This window comes from Poecilia formosa, unplaced genomic scaffold, assembly GCF_000485575.1.
Source record: "Poecilia formosa unplaced genomic scaffold, Poecilia_formosa-5.1.2 Scaffold17, whole genome shotgun sequence".
Classification (NCBI taxonomy): Eukaryota; Metazoa; Chordata; class Actinopteri; order Cyprinodontiformes; family Poeciliidae; genus Poecilia; species Poecilia formosa.
Genome location: NW_006799956.1, coordinates 4,376,457 through 4,397,924, shown reverse-complemented (window position 1 = coordinate 4,397,924; position 21,468 = coordinate 4,376,457). Strand labels below are relative to the sequence as shown.

The window sequence follows — 21,468 nt, the reverse complement described above, 5'->3', positions numbered from 1 at the left end:
TCCCTGATCCTGTCCTTGTTCTGGATCCAAATTGAACAATACTCATCGTTTTTAAAGGGCACCTATAATGCAGAATTTAATTTTTTCATCTTTTTTGTGCCAATTTACGTCTCAACTGCTTCTAAAAACAGTCGAAGTCCAAGTGCTTAAAAAGAACCAAAAAAAAGACACCGAGCCAATTTATGGCAATAAGTTTATCATTTTTGGTGTCTAGAAAACGAGCCACTTGCAAAACTTGCTGAGTGTTGACTGCGCCGTTACCTAGCAACCCTTCAATTAACATTGAAGGGTGGTTAGCACCTTTAACACTTGAGTGATCTTCAATAAAGTCCTGAGCTCATGAATATTACTATTTTAATTGAATTGATGTTGCTGTTTTTAAATGACAGGATCCCAATCAGCTCATCAGAGCCAGCGCCCTGCGAGTCCTGTCCAGCATACGAGTTACAATCATCGTCCCCATCATGATGCTGGCCATCAAAGAAGCTGCTTCAGACATGTCTCCATACGTCAGGAAGACCGCTGCCCACGCCATCCCCAAACTCTACAGGTACGTCTGCAGCTGCAGCCCGGAGAAATAATCATCAATCAAACCCCGTCAGCGTGAAAACACAGAAATCCATTTGTGGTTTTTACACTTCAGCCAGATTCGGTCGATAGGGGAAGCTTCTCACTAACCATTATTTTTTTTCTCTCGTTTTAGTTTGGATCCTGAACAAAAAGACCAGCTGATAGAAGTCATAGAGAAACTCCTTGCAGACAAAACCACGGTAAGTTTTTTGTTTTTTTACCTTGTTTATTTAGTTTTACATTTTTGCTCAACTCCTACCAGTAGATGGAAATAAAGAAGAAGAAAAAAAAAAACCCACCTGCGCTTCCCGTTTTAGCAAATTCAAGCAAAACATTTGATCATAGATTCTAGCTGTACAACTTTCTAGTCAGTCAGTGTTTAGGAATGTAATCGTAACGCAGCCAGCTGGTGCCTGACTTGAAATGTGCTGCAGCTGGTGGCAGGAAGCGTCGTCATGGCGTTCGAAGAGGTGTGTCCGGAGCGCATCGACCTGATCCACAAGAACTACAGGAAGCTGTGCAACCTGCTTATCGACGTGGAGGAGTGGGGCCAGGTGGTCATCATCAACATGTTGACCCGCTACGCCAGGACCCAGTTTCTCAACCCAAACATCAACGTGAGTAATAAAACACACCTGTAAGGAGTTTTTAACAACATTTTCACTTCTTGTTGATTCTTTTTTAGTTTGTGACTTAAAGAAAATCCACATTTTACCAATTTTTAGTTACTTCTATTAATCAGTTCCCTAAGCTTATGTTATTTGGTCCTAATACGATCAATTAAAAGCTGAAAAATTACTAAAATGTTTTTATTTTAGTTTGCTGGACTGAGAGAAATGTTCTATTGGTTATTCTGACGATTAATCGCATTATTACAAATTGGCACTTTTTGCATCTACAATCCCTTGATAAACTTTTTCTTCCTTTCCTTTGCAGTCTGCTTTAGTATCATAAAAAATATTAAAGATAAAAGAAAATACAACATAGTTTTAAAAGATAAAATAAGATAAAAATGTTGTCCAAACAAACCTGGCTCTAAATAAAATAATAATAATTGCCCCTTTGTTACATAATGCTATCTCATTAGCATTAATGAGATAATCATTAGCATTATCTCATTAATAATAATGAGATAATGCTAAACTATATAACTTCACTATGTAACTATGAAGTTACAAAGTCATATCTCAGACTAAAAAAATTAATTACCTGACATTGAAATGCTTGATTGTTGGCACCAAAGCAGTGCAACAACTATTTGGTAGGTTTTGGATCTTTTTTTTTTCCCCTTAATAAATAATTTTGAAAATGTCATTTTGTGTTTGTGTGTGTGTGTGTGTGTGTGTGTGTGTGTGTGTGTGTGTGTGTGTGTGTGTAACAAAAGAACAAAAAAAAAAATCTAAAGAAATCAGTCAGGAAATTAGTTGTTTCCTGTTATCTTACAAAACTTAGTTCATAATTTTTGACGGTTGACCACAAGCGCACTCCTCACTGACTGCAGGAGTCTCTGCTGGAGGAGGGAGGAGGAGCAGATAAAACCTTCTACGGCTCGGATGAAGACGAGGATGAGGACGAGGAAGAGAAGGAGAAGAAAGCAGAGGCCGCCGCCATGGCCAAGAGGAAGCCCTACGTGATGGACCCCGACCACCGGCTGCTGCTGAGGAACACCAAGCCGCTGCTGCAGAGCCGGAACGCAGCCGTGAGAGCGCCACACACACTGCACACACACTGCACACACACACACACACACACACACACACACACACACACACACACAGCGAACACGCTGCACACACTCTGCGAACACACTGCAAACACACTACACACACACTGCGAACACACTGTGAACACGCTACACGTTAGCATAAAGCAGGCCAGGCCTTCAGCATCGCTCTGGAGTTACGGTACAAACCACAAAGGTCCGCTAGTTGCAGTGTGTAGCTTTTATGAACAGTACAGTTTTTACATATTTGTTAAAACTGTCTTTTGTCGTTGCAGTATAATATGAGATAATCTGTGAAAAACAATGTAGCTTCTTTGCCTCCTCTTTGTCAATTAACCTTGGGTATATGCTGCTCACTCCTATGCTAGGCTACAGCTAGTTTAGCAGAGCCTGCGGTGAATGATAAGACTGGTTAGCATGGCCACTGATGAAGGCAGTTGTTCAGATTTCCAGTAATGGTGAGCTGTTTCTTTCCCGTTATCACATTGAGCAGCGTATACACGGGGATGATTGACATCGCTAAAGCCTTCCTCTGTGCTCTGATTGGTTGTTTCTGTCTAGTAACGCTGCGTTTCTTCAAATGACGGTAGGAGCTCGATTTTATTCACAGATAAGCTGTCTCGTGTTTTACCGTTACGACATGGTGACAATTTTTACAAATATGTGGAAAACATATTTTTTATAAAAGTTACATACTGCAGATTTAAAGTCATGTTGTCAATAATTCACCACAAAAGCATTTTTAAGGTCTTTGAGGAGGTCACTCAATCTGAGATGATTTTTACTCGAAGATGGATGGACCATGATGAACATGTTTTAATCTTTTTTTTTTCTCCAGCTCTTTGTAATTGTTATTCTTTCAGTTCCCACATCTTTGCTGTACTGCACTGCTTCCAGCTACAGGAGGCACAATGTATTGTAAGTGCCTCCCAGCTGCTAATGGCTAATGATGTCAGGGATTAGCTCATTGACATCCAACTCGCAGAGATTTAATTCACAAGCAGACTTCCAGAATTACACACTTTGCAAAGTCTTGACACACACTGTTGTTGCATATGCAGCTTACCACCGCAGTAATGGAGCTTTAAATTGTTTCCAACTCATTTGTTGACTGTATTGTGTTGAAGCACCACATGAAAACAAACGGCGGCTTTTTTAATAAATGCACTGTCAGATTATTTGTTCCCCTCTTTAGCCTGAGCGCAGTAAACGGAGAACAGAACAGTATTTGTCTCTTTTATGCTTGTTTAACACATCGGCTTTGTGAACACAAACACATTCCACATCTGCGCTGCAGCAAAATGCTGTAAATAAAAAAAAATAAAATAACTGTGATGGATTGTAATTGCACAGAAGGAAATTAACCGGCTGACAATTGGCAGAGGCAAATTATTGTAAAAGGGTTGTTATAGTCCACTGAAGCTTTAAATTTTAATTTTATTTTATTTTTTTACTAAGACAAATGTGCAAATTCCAGGTGGTGATGGCTGTGGCCCAGTTGTATTTCCACCTGGCCCCCAAAGCAGAAGTTGGCGTGATTGCCAAAGCGTTGGTCCGCCTGCTGAGGAGCCACAGGTGAGCTTCCTGCGTTTCTCCTTTCAAAATGTTCTAGAAGTAATCAAGCTGGTCGATTAATATCGCTTCTTTAACAAAATAAACATCATCGTTCAAAACTATTCCCACTCTCCAATTTTTTCACGTTGAAACCAAGAGTTGTTATGTATTTTATTGGAAACAATGCAAAGTAGTCCTAATTGTTAAGTGAAAGGAAATAAAGTAAATGTTCAGCAAGTTTGTTTCATAAAACCACATTGTTTGCAAATTGCAGCTGCAACATTTCTGGGGCGTGTCTCCACCAGATAAAGATTCAAAGTTTTGCCCTTTTGTTGTAAAGTCGTATTCGGTGAAGAGCGTCTGCGAACTTTGAATGGGCCGTTTTACCAGGTAAATGTCTGATCTAAACCAGCGGTGTCCCAGCATTTCTGCCACTCGGGCAAAATGACAAAACCCGAAGCCCTCGAGCGCCATAAAAATAGGATTATTTTCTTTTAATAGAAATAGAAAAATCATTTTATAGGGTTTTCTGTTAATTTATTTATTTATTTTTTTATCCGCTTACCAGGAACTGATTACGCAATATTTTAACAAAATGAAAAAAGTATTTACACCCAGGGATGTGCACAGATAGATGCTAAGACGTTCAAAAGCTTCTCCCCCTTTTCATCTTCTTTTCATCATTTTTATTTTTTAAATTGTTTTACTTTGTTTGTATTTCTGGATTTAAAAGCCCCACAACATGGCCATATTCTGCTATATGTGATTCTGCTTTTGCCAGTTTGTTAAAGAAACCAACCTGTAGAATGTTGGACAATATTAAACATCTGCATCAGACCTCATATGGCTATTTATTTGAAATATTTATTATAGACACCATGTTTAATCTGTACCAGTAATAAATCTCACACTACTACAGGCAGCTGGTGTTGTGTTTAATGGTGAGCTGGAGTTTATTTAGGTATATCTGAGTAAAAGGGGCTGAATGCAACAGGTCCCTTGTTCTTTTTCAAAATGCTGATGGAGAGTATTGTATACCGTTTATTTTATTTCGCCAAATTTAAAAACATTTAAGGTGTACGAATGCTTTTGCAAGTCACTGTATATATATAAAAACAAAACGACTCGTGGAGAACACAATGAAAGTCTCAATGAGGGAAAGTAAAGCTTTAATAACGCCCCAAAACCCTGTGACGCTGTAAACAACAGCAAAAGGACAAAGCGAGGGAGGAAGAATAAATCTGTTAGGCCCTGAAGCAGAAAGCGGATATTAAACAAGGGGGCTCGGTGAAGCTGAAGTAAACACGAAAGCATAAACCATACAGAGAGATGACAGCGCAGCACCTCTGGGCTGCACGTCCTGCAGCCTGTCGAGCCTCTTATTAAACAAGTGGCTCTGCTCTGGGTTTAATGGAATCATCATTCAGCAGGATTCAAACTGCAGCATCTCTCCGTGTGTCAGAAAATCACTGAACTGGGCAATGTGTTTTATTAAGCTCCATCTGGAGGAGCGTGGTGTGCCTCAGGTTTCATTGCAACTTGTATATCTCCCTTAAGGGATTAAATAAAGGGCCCTAACAGAAAAGCTGCAAAAGTTCATATTTAAAGTTCAATGATGGACTGGATATTGTAAATGTTTCATTTTTCTTTATGGTGCTATGGTCTTTTTTTCTTTTTGCCCTTGATAAAGACAGATTTTATACAGCGTCAAACTCATTTTCATTTTGGGCCAAATAAAAAAATCTGAATGTTCTTAAAGGGCCGGTTGTTCCAGAATGTATTCATGAAACCCTTTAAATTGTTTAAACATTACTACATCTGTTTGTTTCAGCATTCAGTAAGCGTTTCTTAAAATTAAATAATATTGAACATCTTTTCACACCGATTCTGTGTCCAGGATTTTGTATCACAGATTTTGTGGTGCTAATTTAGAAATATTTGTAAGGATTTTTTTTTTACAATTCTTCCGCTAATGTATGAAGTTAAATGTGACTTTTTATTAATCTTTGCATCGATCACGGACTACAGCTTGACATTAAGTCAGGCTGAGGCAGCAGTCACTTATTTATGGCCAATTTTGAGAAACAAATTTCAGTAAAATCTGAAAAAAAATGTGGGGATTTATTGTTTTTGTGTGAATTTTGCAGATTTGTGAAAAATTGGAAGGACTTATTGATGCAGTTTAGATCCGGAGGGCCACATAAACAGCTTCTGCAGGCCAGATTTGGCCCCCAGGCCTTGAGTTTGACACACGTACAATACAGAGTCCCAGTCCAATATTTCAGCAAATGCAGATGCTTTAAAACTCTGAGATTTTAAAGTACATCTGATATCTGGAGTTCCTACTGGTGCAGCCTTGTTGCTATAGATATATCTGACACGACGCTTACAGCTACAGTCTTCACAAAAAGCTCAAATCTTGACAATTGTGAGCTTTTTGCTATAATGGTATGCTAACATTAGCTTGTTTTCTCTTTGTTTTGATAAGACTTATTGATATTCAGAGTAGAAACATATTTTAAGTGCATTTCCAGTGAAGTGCATGTGGACTAAATTTGCAAGAAAAAAAGGTTTGTATCGTGCTTGACAGACTTTCCTAGAAAGTCTGGTTTGTTTGGGTCGGTGTGAACGCACAAATCTCAGACAGACTTGTGCTGAAAGTAATAAAATTTAACGGCGAGTGTTTCACAGTTCTGTCCGGGGAAATCAGGCAAACAGAAAGTGAGACTCGTAAAAGGCGAAAAATGTGAAACCCAGATTTGATCAATGAACTAAGTGTGTGTGGGCGGGGCGTGGGGTTACACCAGCTGTATCCAGTAAAGGTTAAATGCGATTTTACTGGTGCAATAAAAATTGACTTTCAGAGCCTCCATACGCAGACTAATGTATTTAATATTTCCTCTGTGCGTGTGATTAGGAGAGATGTTTGATTTACCTGACGACAGGCAGCACATGCTGCTTCAAGCAGGACTACCTCATGGGTTCAGCATGACACATGATGTAATCATATAACCAAACAGGTTATATGGTTACACAGCACCTACAGTGTTTACAGTAGCATTATTTGATTAACCTAACAAATAGTGTTAGGTTAATCAAATAACCTTGGTGAGAAACAAAGCAGCTTTGATACACTCCGATATTCTGATCTGCGAACTACTTTCTAGTTAATATAGACATGGGAGAAGAAAACTATGCACTTTATTGTTTTTATTAAAAGTTTTGTCATCCTATCCTATTATCACTAAGACTGTGAAATAATAAGGCAGATTAGTTTGTGAAATATATTGAAAACATAAAAGAGAAACAATAAAAGTTTGAGCGTTTAATCATTTAAATAGAGAGTTCCCCAGTATTTTTTACAGTGGCAGATTATTTTTTTATGTAAAAGGATTGAATGATGTAAATGAACTGACAGATGAACTGAACAGAGTCTCTCATTCTGTTCACACTTATCAAGTCAACATGAATTAACGGTTAAAATAAGAAGAGGCTAAATATACGGGGTTCTTTGATTTTTTAAATGTATATTAAATGTGTTTCTTGCCTCTCCAGTAGTTGGTGCCCTGTGCAACATCAGAGACCAAACAATTGCTAAAGAGCTATAGACTAACACAGAAATGTTTAATCCTAATTTGATCAAAGTTTTTCTATATTCTGAACTGTGTTGCATTTCCTACATACACACCTCACAAAAAAATGTTCAGATATTGACATTTTATGATTTTATGTTGATTTCTAATTTGTTAGCAATGCTAACTAATAGCAGTTAGCTAATAACTGCTAAGTGCTAAGTTAGGTTTCTCTCTAACTGATTGGCTAAGTAATCCATAGCTAATCCAAACATTAGCAATGCTAATAGGCTAAGTAGCATTGCTAATGTTTATTAGCTGTGGATGTCCAGTGTGGTAACTTCAGTGTTTTAGTCCAAAAAGACACTTTAAAGTAATTCAACTTTGTCATTTGAAAGACCTCCATCAGTTCCTTCCCTCTCTCTTCTGTTCCATCAGTGAGGTCCAGTACGTCGTTCTTCAGAATGTGGCCACCATGACCATTAAAAGGCGGGTAAGTTACACTTGTTGGATTACACTTAGCCTGTTTGTTTTGCATTTTAAATTCAAAGATTTATGTGGGGTACTTTTTGGTGTGTGTGTGTATTGCAGGGCATGTTCGAACCGTACCTGAAGAGTTTCTACATCCGCTCCACGGACCCAACCCAGATTAAAATCCTTAAGGTTTCTCTCTGTTCTGTTCTGTCTAACCCGCTAAACCCAGAAGGCTTGTTAGAAATTTGCCGACATGTTGTTGTTTTTCACAGCTGGAGGTTCTCACCAATCTGGCCAATGAGACAAACATTTCCACTATTCTCAGGGAGTTTCAGGTAACGTCGAATTAAATGTACTTTATAATAATTCCTCGGTTTTGTCGACCTACACTGTGATGCTGAGATACAACAATAATGAACGTGTTGGTGTGTTTCCGACAGACATACATTAAAAGCATGGATAAAGATTTCGTGGCTGCAACAATTCAGGCTATCGGCCGCTGTGCTACGAACATCGGTGAAGTGAGAGACACGTGTTTGAACGGCCTGGTGCAGCTGCTGTCCAACCGAGATGGTAAGAGTAGAGAGAGCCATAAAAATTGGTAAATATTCTGTAGTAAACGAGATAGTTGCATGAAATAATATTTTATTTTAATCAGCTCTATTTATTTGTAAATGTATTACTATGAAATATGTATATTTCAAAATGGTGCTCAAATTGCAATGAATGTTAGTTAATTATTTAAGTAACATGCATCAGGCTTTGCATGCCTGCAACAAAGTGTATCTGGTGTAGGGTTGAAACGATTAATTGATTATTCAATTTTGTGATCGATTAGTCACTAACTGGACTTAAAGAACAGACGATTTGCTGAAGAAACAACATATTCAGAGCTGTAATTAATCTAAAACTGTACAATATATATTTACATTTTGAATTCAAAATAAAAACATCTGTCTGTAAATATTTTTGGCATAGCTTTAGCTTCATCTGGCTCAGATTTACTAAAGTAATGCTATATGTTATCGCATTTTAATTTAAAAAAATATTTTCTGAATTAAAAAAGTAATTAAAGGGTTTTGCTTATTTTAATCTTTTAATGTATTTAAAATATTGAATAAAAAGGCTAAAGTGGTCAAATGAAAAACATGAAGAACATACCCATTTTTTAAAATCAGATTATTACATTTTTAATTAAATAATCCTTGTTTGCTGCCCTAATCTGCTGACAGTGGTTGCTTGAAGCAACCTAAAAAATTCACAGGTAAAGACAGTAAGGTGGTCAAGTCAGTTGTTGCTTTTGTTATTGATTTGATTTTTTTCAACTCAGAATTGAATAGTCACATTTATAGCGAGTTTATAGCGAGTTATTGCGCCATGTTTTTTCCCCCCCCTCATTTTGCGCATCCCTGACATGAATACCAAGTTTCTACAGATGTGGGTCTGAACTGTAACACTCTGTACTTTCATTGACTGATGCAAACGTTTGACTCGTCTACAGAGCTGGTGGTGGCCGAGTCGGTGGTTGTCATCAAGAAGCTGCTCCAAATGCAGCCGGAGAAGCACAGTGACATCATCAAGCACATGGCGAAACTAACAGACAACATCCAGGTTACGATTTCGCCTCCTCTCCGTTAGCATGGCCAGAGGTTCTGCAGACAACACAAATAAAGGTAGGTCTCACAGTTTGGCGTGCTCCCACAGGTCCCGATGGCACGAGCCAGTATCCTGTGGCTGATTGGAGAATACTGCGAGCACGTGCCAAAGATCGCTCCTGACGTCTTGAGGAAGATGGCCAAGTCGTTCACCAATGAGGAAGACATCGTCAAGCTGCAGATCCTAAATCTGGCCGCGAAGCTTTACCTCACCAATTCCAAGCAGGTACCCAGCTGAAGGTTTTCTCTAACAACATACCGTCTAAGTCCTCTACATATGTGAGGCTAGAATTACTCCGAATTTATCCAGGTTTCATTAATAGTATGGAAAGCTACAGAAAAGTTCTGGTATGCAAAGAGAAAACAGAATGTGGAAAAATGTTGGCCTTTCCGTGTCAGGGGATTCCAGGGTCAGCTGTCCTCGTCCTCTGTGTCCTCTTTCCTACAGACTAAATTGCTGACGCAGTACGTTCTCAACTTGGCCAAGTACGACCAGAACTACGACATCCGCGATCGGGCCCGCTTTATTCGGCAGCTCATTGTTCCCACAGAGAAGAGCGGAGCCCTCAGCAAGTACGCCAAGAAGCTCTTCCTGGCTCTGAAACCTGCACCCGTCCTGGAGTCTCCGTTTAAAGGTACGGCAGGAAGAACGACCTGCATTCAGACAGTTGTAGCTTTGATGTTTCTCTGAGCTGAATTATTTTTCCAAATGCAGTATTTATTTTGTGTTTGTTACATCTAAAGCTCTTTAAGAATGTTGAATGGCTTTAATCTTAACAAAACCCACTGATTCCACAAATGGAAAAAATAAAACTGAACAATTCAGACAGTCAAAAACAGATTTAGTTGATATGCGAACATAATCAGGTCTTAATTGCAGCAGACAACTCATTAGCATCGCAGATAGATCTACGCACTATTAGGGTTTCATTTAGAGACGGTTGGTTGGATTAACTCGATTAATTGTGATCTCATTCAAAGAGTTTAATTATTTGTTTGTTTGCATATTTTAATATATTTCTAAGATTGTTAGAAAGGCTTAAACAGTTAAATGAACATTTTTATTTGATTAATCATCAGAATAATCAATAATAATTTATTTGAATTTGAATAATTTATTACCAATATACTCTTTAGTTGTAGCTGTAATTTTACTACAAAAATAAAATCCATAAATCTCTTTTAAAGTTCCTTTTGACTCAGGACTTGACTATCATAATGTCCAAACCGCTGCGTTGAACTAGTTTTTAAACTACTGACTCCACGTTGTAAACCTGAAACACCGAAACAGGATTTTAAGCTCGATCATGTCAGATTTCTCAGATTGCAGATTTCTTTCCCCTGTACTTGCTGCTTTGTGTTTGTGCAGACAGAGACCACTTCCAGCTGGGTTCGCTTTCCCACCTGCTGAATGCCAAGGCTGGGGGCTACCAGGAGCTGCCCGACTGGCCCGAAAGCGCCCCCGACCCCTCCGTGCGCAACGTGGAGGTGAAGGAGTCTGTGCGTGCAGTGGGAACAGTAACATACAGAGACACCGGGGCCCCATGGGGGCCCCGGCAGACGGAGGGGAGCGAGGGCTGCTCCTTCGCCAGAGCAGTGCCTCAGAGGGGCTGGACTCCAGAGCTTCCCATCCAAAATAATCTCACCTCCAATATATCATGGATTCTTCATCCATCCATTTACAGCCCGTTGCCATTAACACACATCCTTCTGGTCGCCGTCGACTACCCTGATGGATGTTGCTTAAAGGCTTTCCCTCCATTGAGGAGAACGAGTCACAAAGAAAAGGGGATTCTTTTCTTGTTGATGAGAGAAAGTTGTTGCAATGAAATTTAATATTCAGACACATCTGGGAAACAGTCCGTGGTAGCAAGCTCCTCTCATCCTCTCTGCTGCACTCGCTTCTGCTGGGCAGCAGCTCCTCGGCCCGTCCACACATCGTTTCTCACAGCTGTTTGAACCACATTGTGACACGGAGGGGGAGCAGGCTTTGGTTCTGAACTGAGACCAATGGCATTGTTCTGATTCACATGTTCATTTTTTTTTTAATGGTGCAGGCTTTTTTGCACCTATGCTCTCCATATTACCAGTTTCTCTGGTGCTTTCTCTCGCCTCTCATACAAACTGCAAGAACAGCATGATGGAAAATTTTATCCGTTTTGAAACGACTCAAAACATTGAATTACCGCAGCACAGGCAGCCAGCCCACGCCTAGTTACAAACCACTTGGGAACATTGCATTTAATTTGAAATTAGATTAAGCTGTTTCCTAAATTAATCATCAACATTTTCACAAAGATAATGATTTAATCTGTTTAAGAGAAAGTCTTACCAGTTCTGACCAAAGTCTCTCCTCTTCTCCTCCATCCCATCCTCTCCATGTGCCGTTGGCAGCACAGTGTGTTTTAAATGGACGTAGAATCAAGTGATGCTAAGACTTGATTCTACCGTCACATATTGTGTTTTTGTTTAATAGTGAAACCAGGAACCTACCATTGATGAGGTCATGAGTGCAAATAATTTACATTTGGTTTTTTGCAACAGGAAAGAGAAGATGTTTTTTTTCATATTCCAGTTTGTTGAATTAGTACAAGATTCTCGTAAATGTTGGTTATTTGGATTTAGAATGGGTTTGTTGCTTTTTTCCATAGATATTCTCATTGAAGGAAACAACATGTGTAAGCAGAAACCCTGACTCCATGTTTCTGCTTCTCTTCACATAGATCATACAGCTCAGCTAGCTCAAAAGACTCCACAATCTACTGCAGAAGTAGGCTAGCTCTGCTTCTGAGGTAGCCTACCTGAGCTAGCTCAAAGGCTGAGCTAGCTCTGCTTCTGAGCTAGTCTGTTAGTGTTGAAGTTTGTGTGAACCTCAGCCAAAGGTCGGAGACAGCCATATATTTTTAACGTCTTGTATGAACAATCTAAAATTATCAAATAAAAAAAAAAATCAAAGCATCTATCCATAACAAACAAATCCCTCTGGTCAGATTCAGATGGAAATACAGTGACTTCAGAAATCCAAGCATTCCTTTTCGATTGTGACGTTAATACTGCGAAGACAGAAGTGATGCGACATATTGTGCGGCTCTACAACTGCTATTGTCAATATGCAGATTTTCTTTCTCCTCTGCCAAAAACTCGTGGAAATCATTAAGATAATGTTGATGTTCTAATTTTGATCTACTCTGTCTCAGCTGAATTTATAGAGGATAAAAAACAGAAACAAAAAAATTATCTAAAATGTGTGTGTGGTATCCTCACATTTTAGCTAAAGGGCTAAAACAAACTAAAACATCAGTAGGATTTTTGAATTACCATCTCAGTTGCTTTAAGATTTGACCGTTTTAAAACCCGGGTGGGCACGGGGGGGTCCCCGGCCCCCTGAAGGCTCAGTTTTGACCGGCTCTGTCTCCCTCTGCACTCCGCATCCCGTCGTCAGACGGAGGAAGTCATAACCACCGGAGAGGGGCGGATCGGCCTGCTGGGAGACTGGCGAGAGGTGCCCCGCCTGCAGGGTCTGAGTGCAGTGGTTTGGGTTCTGATGGCTGCTCCCTCTCATTTCCTTCAGATTTCACTCTTGCTCTTTTTCTCTACCGAATGTTGGCAAAGCTGGAATTGTGAACAAAAAGTTTGTCCACGATTCAAATTTTCTGAATCTTACAGAATTTTTGTCTGTTTTATAAGTGAACGTTGAAATTATAATTTAAAAAAAAAAATCTGATCTCAACATTTGGTCAAAGACGCGTCCCTGAAAATAGAAATAGCATAAAATTTTCTAGCATTTTGTAGATTAGCAGTAATATTAATTTGAAGGCATTATTGTGCACTGCAAAAACACAATGTCTTACCGTTTTTTTGTCTAGTTTCTGGTGCAAATGTTTAGTACATTTTATATAAGACAAAGGTAATTTAAATAATTTTTCAGGAACTTATAGGAGCTTCTTTTAAGTCAATAAATCACTAATATTGATGAAAACATTCTGGTTAGCAGATTATTTCACGTGATATAAGATTGGTAGGAAAGTTTAATCTGCTGGTGGAGCTAGCACTTTTTAAAATAAATACCAATGAATTATTTACATTAAACAAGCTTCTATATCTTACTGAAAAGTTTTCTTTTATAAAATGTACTAAGATATTTGAACTTTAACTAGACAAAAAAATACTTGGTAAGATTTGTGTTCTTGGACTGATTCTGACCTGATTTTACTGAATCCTCTATACTCTATAATGGATTCTCTCACCTGTCATCCAAAATGCAGTCAATAGAGAACAGTTTGAATTAAGTTCAGAGTTATAGCTAAAGTTCATAAATAATGGTGTGATATTATTATTTATTGTACATTTGCTCTTCTGGTGTGAAGCTTGCATATCAAACATGAAGTCAGGGAGACGACACACTGTTAGTAAAACATTAAAAACACAGGATTTAGCTTTTCATGCATAGTTTCCCCAGCAGACCCACTCTGTTCCTGTTTCCTCTGCTGCACCTCACTGCTCCTTCAAAGTTGTGATGTTTTTTTTAACGTGTGGCGTTGCTTGATGTGATCTCACTCATCGCTGCGCCTCTCATCATGGCCGTGATTTCATTGTTCACTCCCATGTCTAGTTTTGTTGTTGATGGTTTGATCGTAAGTATGTCTGTGCATGAGCACAGCACCCTTCACACGTATCGGAAACCCTGGTAAAGATGTGTAAAAAAAACCTTGAAATTAGATCACCTTTTATTGTTTCAGGAAAATTGTTAATCTGCTGTCATCAGTGGCTACGCTAACTAGCCTTAGCATCCGTGAACCAGCTGCAGCATAGCAGAGAGTAAGGGGAAAACTGTAAGCATTGCATATGTTGGAGTGATTGACAGAGCTAAGGTCCTGTTCTTGGCTCTGATTGGTTCTTTTTGACCAATCCGTGTATTTCTGCAGAAGCCAGGGAAGCTCCATTTCTTTTTCTTTTAATTTTATCTCTTATATTGTGCTGTCATATGACAGTTTTAGCAGATATGTAAAACATAAAACATATTGTTTAATAAGAGTTACATACTTTCAATGTTTTCTTATCTTTCCCATTTTGTGTATGCGTGAAAACAAAATGGCCTTTATGTTCAGTTTTATGTTTACACCCCAGAAAAACAGGAATTGATTTCAACACATCCTAGACACTCTGATCAACTTCAAAATTAAAGCTAAAATTAGATTTTATGTGGATTATTGCGATTGATGTTAAACTGATATAAGTAGAAAATGAACTGAAACACCAACAAATGTGATTTCATTTTAAGGCTATTGCACATTTTAGCAGCCTGGGTCAAAATACGTATGGAGGGCTCTGCGCATTAATATGAAGTTATATTGGAGTGTAAAATCACCATTTAGTCGCTCCATGTTACTGTGATAATAATTTCACATTCAGTGATAAAATTTGGAGTTTACTTCCTGTCTCTGAGTTTCCAACTTGTTTCCACTTTTTTTATATATCTATCCCCTGCCTCTCTCTCTTGCTTTAAAACAAACAAAACATTTCCTTCCTTCTTCCTCATCTCCATCCCTACTCTTTTTTTTGTGTGGTTGTTCTTTTCTACATCTGCCAGGTTTTTGCGCTGCTTGAAAGAGTCACAACACTGACGAGCGTGAGTCCGTTTAGCGGCGACGAGCCACAAGTTCCTTCAGCCCGAAACCCACGTAGCCGCGAAAAACAAACCCCGAGTGCTTTTAAACACCCTGCCTTATTATGTAGTTGCTGTTCTGTGCTTAGCTGAGCCGAAGCCACCTGAAACACAGCTCCTGTCTCTCCCTCCTCCTCACCATTACAGAAGTGATTCTTTCTCGTCAGGCATGTCGAAACGCGTTAGCGGAGTGATTTTTTTTTTAAGTGGGACCGGGAGTTGTCCACGCTCATTACCGAACCGGTCAATGAGCGGAAAGAGCAGATTGCTTTCTTTGAAAAGAAAAAGAAAAAAAAAAGCGTAGGAGGATAAGTCCTCAAAGGCATCACTTCTGTTAATGAAAATGCTCCCTGTATTAAAAGAAAACCATTTATGCAACTGGTCATGAAGGCAACGCCTGGTGCTCGTCTCATTCGGCGTAAAGAAGCATCCGAATTGAATTAATTTTCTTTTCTTTCTTTCTTTTACTTCTCTCGTAAAATACATCGGAGTATTAAGGCCATGCTAGGAAAATGAAAAATATAAAAGTACGAGAATAAAGCCGTAATACTACGAGAGTAATGTCATAGTATCACGAGAATAGATCTGTTATGACTTTATTCACATAATATTTTTTTGTACTATTTTATAGTCATTTTATTATGACTTAATTCTCATAATTGTATTTTTAATTTTTTTTTATTGTGGCCATAATACTCAGTCGTAGTAAAAGCAGTGGCGGCCTCACAAATTTTTACAGGGGCGGCCAAACCAAACTTTTAATTTGATAAACCTTTCTGTTGTCGTATTGAAAAAAGACGACTTTATATGCCTTTCTATGACCTGAACATGATCCTCTAGAGGGAGGGGGCCAGCATTTCTCAAAAGAGGGCCATGGCCCCCCTAGCCCCTCCCTCGGAGGCCCCACTGTGTAAAAGCAGATCAGCAGCAGCGATGGATGGCTTCATTTGGCTGCATCACGCCCAGGCAGAGGCATTCATGGCCATGCTACTCTGCCCACATCTGTGCTTTTTGCTGATGGTTGTTTCTTTTTTCTTTGTTTTTGCTCCCCTCCACTGTGGCTGAAATAAAAACTCACCGGGCTCCGTTTCTGTCCACCAGGTGCCCGAATGGACCAAATGCAGCAGCCGGGAGAAGAGGAAGGAGAAGAAAGTCGAGAAGCCGTTCTACTCCGACTCGGAGGGCGAGTCTGGCCCGACCGAGTCTGCCGACAGCGGTAACGTTTAGCCTTGGCGTGCCGACAGGACGCATTTTATCAAAAAACAGATGTCTGCCACCATGGAGTCATGGTGGATCTGCTGTGATTCAGGGACATTATTGAACACAGACAGGTCAAAGGTTATAAAACAATATCCCTAGCTGTTAACGTCTCGCTGTCCAAGACAAACAGATGAAACCAGATGTTTACATACACAGAATAAAAATACACCATTTCCCCTCCATGTCTGAAGTTAAATCAGACCAAACCTCTCTGGTTTTAGGTCGGTTATACTGACCAAAATGACGTCTGTTTGCTAAACAGAAATACTTTTCTATTATTGTTATGCCACAATAACGAGAGGATTTGTCAATACTTATTTATTAATGTCTTCAAAATCACAATAAAGTTCAGGAAACATAAACACTCCACTGAGGCGCGGCTTTTTGATATCGTAATTGAAATATTGAATTTTTACATAACTTAATGTTAGAGAAGTTAACGCCTCTTTTTTAAATAAATGATGGATTTAATCTAATATTTTGCTTGTCTGAAAACACAGCCAAACTGATTATTAAAGTTTTGCATAAGCTATGAATATAAATGGATAACAACATTAAACCTCTGATTAGTTTGAGCTAATCAGTTGACACCATGATACTGCTGCCACCACTGCTTTCTTTTGGACTGAAAAATATTTTAGCAGCTCAACTTCAACTTGTTCGATTCAGGCTGAAAGTTTGTGTGTTTTCTTCATCTGGGCCTTAGACTAAATGTTAGAGACACAAAGTGACTCATCATAATTGATGAAAATAACAAAAAAATTTGTATTCCACACTTGGAAAAACAGTTTTGATGAAACACTTTCCCCTCCGACTAAACTTTATTTTCCTTTCCAGAGTCGGACTCTGCCAGCGGCTCGGAGAGTGGCAGCGAGGGCAGCGGCTCGGCCTCAGAGAGCGAAGAGAGCGGCGGGGTCTCCGTGTCCGAGGAGGAAGAAGAGGAGGAAGAAGAGGAAAAGAAAACGAAGAAGAGGGAATTAAAGAAGGCGGTGCAAGAAAGTGAAAGGTGACCAACACAGTTTGAAGGGTTTATAATCTTATTGTTTTCCAGAGGATTTTTGTAATCGGTTTTAAAGCCTCAGGTCATCCGGTGTCGCTTCCCTTTAGCTAAAACCGAATCAGTGTCTGTCTTGTTCATTTAATCACCGTCTCCTTTCTGTTGTCAGTGAGCAGAGCAGCGAAGAGGAAGACAGGAAACACGAGAGGAAGATGAAACAGCAGAAGAGCGACTCGGAGTCGGAGTCTGACGAGGAAGAGGAGAGCGAGTCTGAGAGCAGCCAGTCAGAGTCTGACGACTCCGAGTCTGAGGCAGAAGTCAGAAAGAAAAAGAAGGTACACCGAGCAGACTGAGCCGGAGACACCGTGTTTTAGAAAAATATTCATAACCCTGCAGGGATTTTTCACATTTTGTCCTCTTAAAGAAATATAAGAAGAGAGAAATGACTGTCTCTGCTTTTTGTCCTTCATGTTAGAGATAAAGTAGCTTTGGATTTTAATCTCATAATCATTACTTTTTATGATCATGATTCAGCTTTTTTTTATTTTAATATCAGAATTCTCTCCGTTTTCAGCAGAATTTTATTCTCAGCATTAAGAATTGAATCTCCAAATTAGGACATTAATTTGGAGATTCAACTGAATGAATTTGAAACTCTGAGATTTTTGTCTCTCTGAGTTTCTCAGAATTCAGAGGAAAAACTTCTTTCAAAATTAAGTGTGAATTTTATTTATGTTTATTATTTTCAGTGACCCTAATCCTCTTCCATTTATCATATAAATTGTCGGATGCTCATGACATTTGTACTTGATCTTCTTCCAGGCAGCTGAATCTAAACCTCCTTCCAAACCTGCCAAAAGAGAAACCACGAAAGAGAAGAAGGAAATGTCTCTTTTGGACCTCGATGATTGTGAGTTGTTGTTTTTTTTCCCCATGTTTCTGCAGAGAAAGCAGATGTTTTATATAAACACAGGCTGGTCTTCTGCTTATCAAACAATAGACCAGATCATGTGATTTCTTTCTCATAGGGACTGAATAAATAAAAGTTCAGCGTCTCTGAATGTTGACTTCCATCTTTTTCTCCCAGTTGAACCAGCTCCCTCACCTCAAGTCACACCGGTCAACAACTTGTTCTCCAACAGCCTGGTGACCGACCTGGAGGGCCTTTCCCTGTCTGAAGCCGTCCTGTTGCCAGCGGTAAGCAGAAACGCTTCCATCTTCCTGCCTTGAAAGTTGCGGGGTGGAACAGAGACGGCGTGCGAGACATAACATATGTTTCCGCAGACCATCACCCCCTCAAGCGCGCTGAAGAGCTACGAGCTACTGCACCGCATCACGGGCGAGGGTCTGTCGGTGGAGTACTGCTTCAGCCGGCAGCCGTTCAGCCCCGACGCCAACATGGTGGCGGTGCAGATGCAGTTCACCAACAGCTCCGCGTCCGACACCAAGAGCCTGCACATGGAGGACGTGAAGCTCCAGTCGGGAATGAGGGTGAAGGAGTTCCCGGAGATAGGTACCCCGACAGCAGCAGACGTCGCTCGTGTGTTTAGATGTTTTCCTGAATTTTAATTAATGTCATTTACGCTTTTGCGTGTCGACAGAGTTGCTTCCGGCCGGCGAGACGGCCACGGCGGTTATGGGCATTGATTTCTGTGACTCGACACAAGCTGCAAACTTCCAGCTGTGGTGAGCAGATGTCCCTGTTTGCTCAGTTTTACGTCCTTACACTCGACTTTAAAACACAACTACAGCGTCTGCAGCAGAACTGTCAGTTCTTCTAAGAGTTTTCTAATAGTTATTCTTGACATTTGCAAAATAAGAGCATTTCTCAAAACAATACTTACAAAACACCGTGCTGCAAAAGCCAGTTTCTTTCTCATATTCCTTAGTTCATCTCTCTAAATTAAATATCAGTGTCAGTAGCACATCTGTGACATTTTTTCATTATTTATGGACAAGACAGTAAAATTGACTGTCATGTCATCATAACAGTGTATTCTGTTGGGACACACCAGAGTACGTGTTGTAAACTACGACTGAAGTTTTGATGATCAGCATTTTGTACGATTTTGTAAGAGATCAACGGCAAGAGACAGGACAAGATTAACGTTTATGCTTTTACTGTAATTTGGTAGACAAATCATTTCTGTGATTCAGAAAGGAAAGGACAGCCCTTCGGAGCACAAAGCACAAAAACAAAAGTAGAATTGGGAACATAAGACAATCTCCTTTACTCTGTGCTGTCTCAAGAGTTGGACCCCACGAGCTTTTTACCTAGTGTGCAAATTCATGTCTCTTCGCAACCTGAAGCTCCGTTGTCCCATTGATAGAAAAAAAAATGTAGCACCACTTCTGTGCCTGAGTCAATTTTCTTTGTGAAATAAAACCAATGCTGATCAAAGATCAATAAATGTATCGCTGTCATTTTGCAGCACACACACCAGGAAATTCTTCGTGTCCATCCAGCCGCCTGTCGGAGAGCTGATGAGGCCGGTCTTCCTCACAGAGAACGAGTTCAAAAAGGAGCAAGGTGAGTCTTTAAAGTGCAGCAATATGTTACTCTGCCATTGATGCCGAGGCGTATAGCTAGGCTCTTTATCTTATTATTACTACTAAACATCATGCACATCAACCTGTACCAGATGATATGAAGAAACTGATTAGCGGCTCTGGTGGGGGCGGCCAATCACATTTCAAGATTGGGCGGTACCCCGCCCCTGTGGCCACGCCCCCTGGCTGAGCCCACAAAGCATAACGTCACCTTCCTTAACAAAATGGCCTAAGTCATTTTTTGTCAAAAGTGATTTTTGCAAAAAAATAAAATAAAAATCACCTCCTTTTTATTACCAAAGGAAAAAAAACCTACTTTGGTGAAAAACGTCTTAGGCCGTTATTTTAGAAAGGTGATGATCTAAAATGGTTCCAGTTAGAAACAGAAACTGCTTTAAAGGTAAAATGACTCTTGAAGTGTGGCTGCAGCCTGAACCACTGCAGTAAACATGTAATAAACGTGTAGTAAATGTGTAATAAACGTGTAGTAAACGTGTAGTAAACGTGTAGTAAACGTGTCCTCCTCTTCATACGACCCCTCATAGAGAAGCCTTTTCAGACAGCGGGTAAGTTGGCTTTGATAGGTCTGTTGTTCCCAGCCGTCTGTGTGCCCGCCTGCTGTATAGCAAACCTCAGAACCCCCACTTTCCCACCATCATCCCCTCTTCCCTGAGACGCGGCCCCTGACCCCTTCCTGCCTTGGTAGTCACACCGCAGCTGCATCTCCAGGTCTGGAGCTGTTGACCTGCTGATCACAGGAATGACTGGAAATGCTCATCCACTGATCATGATTCAGTTCTGTTTGAGCACAAAGCGAATGACAAAAATTACTTTGAAACCACGAGTAACCACTGATCAAAGCTGTCTTGTTGTTGTTGTTTTTCTGAACTGTTTCTTTGCAAAGAAACAATTTTTTTGAGTGTCAATTTAGTTTTTGCTCGGTAATGGCTTTTTACTTACGTGTTTGTAGTTTACATTTGGGAAGCAGTTTGGGAATGTATTGGGAGCTGAGTGGCCTACCATCAGTCACCTTCTGTGTTCAGTCGGAAGCATCACTGCATTCCAGTTTGCACAGTATGTTTGTTATTCCTGGTTTACTGGATACTACTAAAATCCTAATATACGGCGGGATTTAAAGGTAGTCATGCAGAAACCACCTTGCTGGGCTGTGAATACAGTATGTGAGCTGTATGTAATACTGTATGTCCAAACATGGCAGACATCTAGAACTTTTTACATGTATATTTATATATATTCTGGTCGTATATTATTTCAGTGCCTTTCTTTTTCTATGGTGAGATGTTAGAAATGACTAAGCCTGTCACAATAAGCAATACATCGATAAATAATAAATGATTGTGATCATTTCCATTTGGACAACAGTCATTAAAGACAAGCTCACCTTTAATATTGTTGAAGAAATGCTGTAAACATTTGATACCTGTACA

General features: G+C 39.8%; 1 protein-coding gene across 12 annotated transcripts in view; it reads left to right on the top strand.

The window, feature by feature from the left end:
- Positions 1-21,468, top strand: part of ap3b2 (adaptor related protein complex 3 subunit beta 2) — a 43,606-nt gene that overhangs the window by 17,498 nt on the left and 4,640 nt on the right. For 4 of the 12 annotated variants that reach the window (XM_016668838.1, XM_016668841.1, XM_016668831.1 and 1 more), the window contains exons 5-26: positions 390-550; positions 704-770; positions 1,005-1,187; positions 2,072-2,269; positions 3,771-3,868; positions 7,858-7,912; positions 8,011-8,082; positions 8,166-8,228; positions 8,334-8,466; positions 9,395-9,504; positions 9,598-9,774; positions 9,997-10,183; positions 10,918-11,048; positions 15,139-15,177; positions 16,315-16,429; positions 17,311-17,479; positions 17,640-17,805; positions 18,293-18,380; positions 18,558-18,667; positions 18,755-18,983; positions 19,072-19,156; positions 19,903-20,000. In XM_016668838.1, the coding sequence (XP_016524324.1) occupies positions 390-550; positions 704-770; positions 1,005-1,187; positions 2,072-2,269; positions 3,771-3,868; positions 7,858-7,912; positions 8,011-8,082; positions 8,166-8,228; positions 8,334-8,466; positions 9,395-9,504; positions 9,598-9,774; positions 9,997-10,183; positions 10,918-11,048; positions 15,139-15,177; positions 16,315-16,429; positions 17,311-17,479; positions 17,640-17,805; positions 18,293-18,380; positions 18,558-18,667; positions 18,755-18,983; positions 19,072-19,156; positions 19,903-20,000 (2,734 nt within the window). The remainder of the gene's footprint in view (positions 1-389; positions 551-703; positions 771-1,004; positions 1,188-2,071; positions 2,270-3,770; positions 3,869-7,857; positions 7,913-8,010; positions 8,083-8,165; positions 8,229-8,333; positions 8,467-9,394; positions 9,505-9,597; positions 9,775-9,996; positions 10,184-10,917; positions 11,049-15,138; positions 15,178-16,314; positions 16,430-17,310; positions 17,480-17,639; positions 17,806-18,292; positions 18,381-18,557; positions 18,668-18,754; positions 18,984-19,071; positions 19,157-19,902; positions 20,001-21,468) is intronic. The other 8 variants (XM_007546816.2, XM_007546815.2, XM_016668836.1 and 5 more) reach the window with 3 other exon arrangements.